The sequence below is a fragment of the Oculina patagonica genome, unplaced genomic scaffold, assembly GCF_052425735.1.
Source record: "Oculina patagonica isolate OP01 unplaced genomic scaffold, crgOcupat unplaced1064, whole genome shotgun sequence".
NCBI lineage: Eukaryota > Metazoa > Cnidaria > Anthozoa > Scleractinia > Oculinidae > Oculina > Oculina patagonica.
In genome coordinates, this window is record NW_027557044.1 from 586 (window position 1) to 7141 (window position 6556).

At 38.7% G+C, this 6556-nt stretch overlaps 1 protein-coding gene across 1 annotated transcript; it reads right to left on the reverse strand.

The window, feature by feature from the left end:
- Positions 1-2171: 2171 nt before the first annotated feature.
- LOC144639566 (uncharacterized) lies at positions 2172-6329 on the reverse strand. Its single transcript, XM_078498854.1, has 4 exons — positions 6274-6329; positions 5047-5277; positions 3731-3989; positions 2172-3122 (listed from the first exon to the last, which is right to left on the reverse strand). Exons 1-4 carry the CDS (start codon positions 6323-6325, stop codon positions 2300-2302), a joined length of 1365 nt encoding a protein of 454 aa, XP_078354980.1. The 5' UTR covers positions 6326-6329; the 3' UTR covers positions 2172-2299.
- Positions 6330-6556: the final 227 nt, after the last annotated feature.

A 6556-nucleotide genomic window follows, 5' to 3' on the forward strand; every position in this document is an offset into this window, starting at 1 on the left:
CCTCATGCCTCGACAGAAATAACATTATTCCTGGTCATAATGTTTGCTTTTTCGACGTTGTTCATTAATATATACGTTGGAGCCACTAGGAATGAACGAGTTTAAGGCCTCTGGTGACTATATAAATGACAGTGAACTACATGTAATTGTAGAGCCGATAATAACTTACCTCTTTTTGAAAAAACACACAAGACAATCAGAACAAGCGCAACACGGACCATGACCTTATAAAGAAGAAAGTTACAGTCAAAGGTTGATTTACACAACTTCTACATATTCATCATTGCATTTTATAGCAAGAATTAACTAAGAGCGATGTACAATGACATTGCTGAGGGGATATGCTAGGAATGCTTAGGTCCTCGACAGATTAGAGGAATTATTTTCGACAAATGAAACGAGTCGACAACAAACAACCGGCTAAATTACATAAAATTAATAAAAAAATTGATCTAGGGCTAAGAAACATTGCAAAATTCCAAAGACATATTTAGAACTATCCACGTATGCGTATTAAAATCGGCGAGACAGAGAGAAAGTGAAGTAAACGCTAAAACTGACACATGAGGTTTCCGATTACCAACGATCAATCTCTTTCAAAATAGAGCCTTAAACGAGTAAATTTCGATTATTCATGACAAGCTATTTATTTTCGAGATTTATAACTATGTTATGCCATTGAGGAAACCGTATAATTGCTAGAAATATAAATTTTTATCTACTTACCATAAATCAGTTTGTGTCCTTATTGTTATTCTGTCAACTTTCAGTCAGTTATCTGAGTTATCTCAGTGTCTCAGTGTTAATGAATTTACAAGTGGTCTCGACCTCTTCACGTTTCCTGGTATGTTGAAGAGAACAGGTGATAACAGCGTCAGCCTGGCTGTTACAACCTGCCAGAGGGATATTTTAATAAAAAATATATAATAAAATTCTCACTAAATGAGTTTAAAGTGCCTTAAAAAAGTTGAAAGTTCCAGACGTTTCGGGCTTAGCGCTTCATCAGTGGAAAGTCAGGATTTCAGCTAAAAATGCTCGCTTGCGCCATGAAAACAAATTTGAGTTCTTGGTATATGCCATCTCTTGCCGCCGTTGCTCCGCCATCTACATCGGCGAGACAGGCCGGACATTAAGAGAACGCTTCGGTGAGCATCTCCGCAGCATTGAGAAGAACCTGCCGGGATTTCCTGTCGCAGAGCATTTTAATGCAAACGGACACGCCCTGCAAGACGCACAAGTCCGAAGTGCCACGCAGCACAAGGAAATTTTTTTTCCATTTATCATTGGATATTTTAATCTGCCGTACAGCATGGAAAGAAAAAATATCAAACTGCGATTTCTGATGTTAATTCCATAAAGTTAACTTCCAAACTATTAACTTCAACTTTATCTTAATCGCCATTTATATTGTGAATGCAGAAAAACCATTCGAAAAAGTGACAATGGTGCTTAAAATCATGTGGTATTGCATCTAATGTGATCGTCTGGGTGAGAGCAGGCTTAAGACACAGCCAACAAAAGTTATGTCATCTTGTAAAGTAAGCTAAAGGCTTTCTGCTCTGTACGTAATATTTTGTCTGCGCATAATCCTTGTTCCATGGTAGGGGTATGGATTTGTTTGTACGTCCAAGGGTTAAGAAATGACGCTTTAAAGAACTGACGTTTCCACAGTTTGAGTACAGATGGGACTACCACAAAGGTTATCGAAAAGATAGCAACCAAGAACATTCGTTAGCGGAAATACTGTTACCAGCAGTGGCGGATCCAGGGGAAACGATCGGGGAGGCCGGGTGCGGATCCCCCTATCAGAAATGTGGGCTTATTTTCTACTTTTTTGACATTGACAGTCAAGCATCGACACGATCACATATCACTGTTACACTGTTTTTTTTATTTTATTGAAACGCTTGTTGCATTCCACCCCCACCAAACCCCCCCCCCCCCCCACAGCCCTCCTTATGGAGTGCTGTATGCGAAGGATCCGCCAAAAAGCGGTACCTTAGGTACTTGTGGATAGTAGGATTTGGGTTTAATTGTACTGCTCTCGTCCAATCAGATTCAAGTAATTTTGTCGAGGCTATAACACCAGGTAAAACGAAATGGGTAATGAAATGGGTAATGATGAGGCTGACAAACTTAAACAATTGTAACCTTTTAATTTATTTTTATTACTTCATTAAATAAATGATCACTTTTTGAAAGCCGTTTGCATTTATAGTAAAATTAAATCGTTTGCGTTTTTTTCGCCTCTTCCCTTTGTCCCTACTAAACTTTTCGCAGTTTTTTTAGTAAAAAAATCTTAGTTTGAATGCTTTGGGACATGATTTTTAGTTGCTAGTTCGTCTTCGGAAGAATCATCATCGATTACTGCGTCCTCGCTGTTCATAATAGGAATAAGATTTTGAGTAAAGCCATCTTTCGCTCCATATCTATCATCATTATTATATTTGTCACTTGAAATTTGTTCGTACTCTGCTTTTTCAGCCGGGTCGTCTCCCTCGACGAACTCTTCTAAAACTTCGGCCTGCTTGGGGTAATACTCAGATGACGTCATCGGCAGTCTGGCGTCGGTGTTAGCACCCCAGGCGTTTCCAGCGTAATAGCTTAGTTTATCGTTTTGATGACCTTGTCTATAAGGATATCTATTTGTGATCTTAAAGTTGTCTTTTCCATATTTGGCATCATTGAACTTAATGTAGTTCGCAGGATTTTTCGTGTTCTTCAAATTGCGCCCACCAATGGGTTGTCTTGCACTTCCCAGCAGTTGTCGAAGTTTCGCCTGTCCTTTGGGTAAGACTCCGGGTTGTTTTTGCAAGTTGTCTGCTAGGTTTGCCTTTACTGTTGAGCTAACCCTGTTTTGATTGGCGTCTGACAACGAAGATGTGGGTTTACTTCTACAGTACGACGGATTAAACTTGCCCTTAAACACATTTTTCAAAGTATCGTAGGTAATTGCTGGTCTGTAACGCGCCACAATGTAAGTATACCGACGGCCATTTTTCTTTCCTTCCGCTTTCCCGATCCCGAGTTGTGTGGTACCTCTCCAGATGACTTGCATGAAATGAGCAGCTTGTGGTTCATAACCTCCTTTGCCCCAGTTATACGTGCACACCTCGTTATACCTTTCAAAGAGAAGGATTAAAGTTTAAAAAAAAAACACCGTTTTTCTCTTTTGTTGCAAAGTGTTTCAAAGATTCAATTTTTGGGTTACAAGTACACAAATTTAAGTCGAAATGAAGCACAGTATGAAAAGTACAGAAATCTCTATTTTAATTTAATTTTAATGTTGAATCTGATTAAAAATGTATTAAAAAACACATTCACTTGGTGTAAAGAAGTAGAAATTATTAGAGGCAAGCTTAACTCCTGAGGGCTTAACCCGGATCGGAAGTCCATGTAAAAGACCATGACTACGCCTGTTTTCCAAAACCCACTACATCTGAACCCCAAGTTGCTTTTTGCTTTTGGACAGTTCGTTGGATTTTGGTTCAGACGTTATTCTTGTCAAAGGCAAGTGAAATTTAAATTTGCAACAATGGATTTTTGAGAAACTGACCTAGAAGAATTAAGTTGAAATACTACTAGCAACTACATGCCATGTTCAATTTACCGAGTTAAGCACAGGTCTGATGAGGTACTTGTTTCAGAAGCTGTTTTTTATTTCATGATCGGTTTAAATTTCAAACGAGTATTTATAGAAATCTGGTTGATTATAAGTAACGCGTCTCACCAATTTTTCACTGCACCATGGGCCGTTAGCCCTCCCAAATTGCCTCCTCCTGCGGCCAAGTTTTCACCTTCATTTTCGTTCTGCAGAACAAGCTGATCTTCGTGTACCATAGGTTGGTTCTTAGTTCCCCTCTCCAAGAGTTTCTTTGCAAAATCTTCAGCTTCTTTGGACATCTTAATGTCGAGTTTTAGTGGTGGCGAGTTGTGTATTGCACGAAATTTGTTATGAGAGTCCAGTGCGGACTTGAGGAATTCTTCAGCTGCATATAATGTGGACAGCAGAATATTTAATTACGAAACGAAGGAATTGTTACCACATCACAGTATATACGTACTTAAAAGAAACTGTCCCATTAAAAGTTACAAGAAATTCTTTCATAATCTAAAACTATTTTTTAAAACAATCTTTAGTTATTATTAACCTTGATGGATTTTGATTAAGACCGGGCAAAATGAGCTGAGTGAAATCCGTTTGTTTTCCATCAACATCAGAAATCAAACACAAGACATATTTTTCTAATAAACACGTATTAGAGTTCGACTCTCAGCCTTAGAGCTTCGTTTCTCTGACAACGAATGGGAATCAGAGATCGAGTCATGAATTTTTTGTAATACCTTGCAGCCTCTAAGCTACCCCTCATGCAAGAGAAAGCTGAAGAGAAGCTTTTGTCTCGTTATATATAAGTAAAAGACTTCGACTGGTAAGGCGGAAGTTCGCTTCTATTTTGCCCTTTCTTATATTCTTCACATTCTGTGCGCCTGGTGTAGGCGTCTTTTCCCCCAACCCCTAAGTAGTTCAAATAAAACTGTTTGGCGGTTTTCTCCTTATAATCGGACTGACACTATGCATTTCCCCTACCCGAACTGCCCTTTAAAGGGACTATGTCACGGGCTTTACCAGATTTTTGAACAGCCAAAATTTATATTTGTGTCGCTTGAAACCTCGAAATAATAGTCCATTTTTATTTAAGATTGCTATATTAGAGCACTGAAAGTGTTAACTAGCATTATTGGCTGCGGATGGCGCGGATGGAAACGGATTGCAATTTGAAAACGTTAGGCAAACGTTTTCAAATTGTTTCCGCGCGTCTTCAAAAAATCGATATTTATAATCGTAGCTTGATTTCTATCAACAAATTAAGGTTATATCTTCCTTTTGATGTTCAAAGATATAGTTTTTTTATGGGTTAGGTTGCCTTCCACTAATTTCAGAACAGTTTAGACCAGAAATCTGCGAAATCTCCGTGACATAGTCTCTTTAAGTCCAAAGCCCATTACAACAGCTTATGCAGCCCATCCAGTTATAAATGAATTTACCTGTTTCGTCTCCAAAGGACGATTTATCTTGTTGATACCATACAGCATATGGTTTGGTAGCTTGAACAGAAGATTGGACCTCAGTTGGCGGAGTTGCTGGTGGCACACTCGGTGCTACTGATGGTTGGGATTCATTTATCTTTGCTATTTCAAGGTGTATGTCCAGAGATGCGTGGTCAGCACTTATTATTCCGGTTCCATCGATTTGCATATTTCTAAATCCAAATGATGCTGCGGATGGGCAACAGATTGAGAAGTATTATCTTAGATTTAAAGTGTAAGTGCTCAAATACAGTAGCCTGGACGACCCAAGAACCGGCACTTACCCCTATTCAGACCGGGCTTTTTTGACCTTCTCAGACCGGGGGTAGGCTTCGAAGCCCCCCCCCCCCCCTATGTAACTTCCAGAATATTTAAGCAATCACCATGAAACTTATAGGATGTATTGTACGTCCGGAACTATTTCTTTTGGCATACGTCACGTGGGATGGTGACGTCACATCACGTGACAATTTCATCATGATGTCAAAACAGCCGCCATCTTGGATCCGTCATCTTGAATTTCAAATTTTTTCCAAAATGCCAGAAAACCACCCAAAATCACTGCAAAGTACTCAAAATGAATAAAAATGTGCTTTAAACCCGTAAAAATGTAAAAATAATTCCATTTAAGTTGATTTTTAGTAACAAAAACACGCAAAATTACAAATTTGGGAAAACATGCCTGTCAAAATTCCGTTGCAATGGTGATGTCAAGTTCCTGACACACCATCCAACCCTACCAAAATGTTGCCAGATAAATTTTAGGAAAACTCAGAGAGTTTGGCAGCGTTTGGTTAAATCTTAAAAAAAGTTATAAAAGTTCAAAGTCAGCGCGGGCCTCAAAAGCCCCCCCCCCCCCCCCGGTCTGAATAGGGTTAAAGTAAAACCTGTCTCTTGAGCATATTGTTCCACTGCACTGCAGGCACTGATTAACGTGATTGTACCTCTGGGTTAAGAGAGACACTGTGAAAGTTAAGTGATTTGCCCCAAAACACAATACAACAACCGCGACCACGCTTAATTAGGACACTCCGTCTCCTCTGAAGTACCATCTTAAGTAACTGCACAATACCAAGGTAATTTGTAGTTGTAGTTCTCTAACTGATATCATGTTATGTTGTAATATTTAGTATATGCGAAAAATATAATACAATATATTGCTGCGTTACATAGACTAGTACTTACCTGCCACAGCTGATTTGGTAACAAATAAAATCGAGCACAGCGTCAGAAACATTGCTATGACGTTTCCCTTGAAAGGAATTACGCAAAATTATTTTTGTCAACATTGTAACCAGAAAAAGAAATTAAGAAAAAGAAAGGAAAGATTAAAAATGTGGAATCATTTTGCATTTTTCTCAACCGTTTTGTGAAGCAAATTGTGATAAATATTGAAGAAGAAGAAGAAGAAGAAGAAGAAGAAGAAGAAGAAGAAGAAGAAGAAGAAGAAGAAGAAGAAGAAGAAGAA

Bases quoted from the DNA above. Each gene is read 5' to 3' on its own strand.
- LOC144639566 (XM_078498854.1), bottom strand. From the start codon at position 6,325: ATGTTTCTGACGCTGTGCTCGATTTTATTTGTTACCAAATCAGCTGTG. The intron at 5,278-6,273 runs GTAAGTACTAGT...GCCCATCCGCAG, and splicing joins TACCAAATCAGCTGTGGCAG to CATCATTTGGATTTAGAAAT. The intron at 3,990-5,046 runs GTAAATTCATTT...CATTATATGCAG, and splicing joins GTCCTTTGGAGACGAAACAG to CTGAAGAATTCCTCAAGTCC.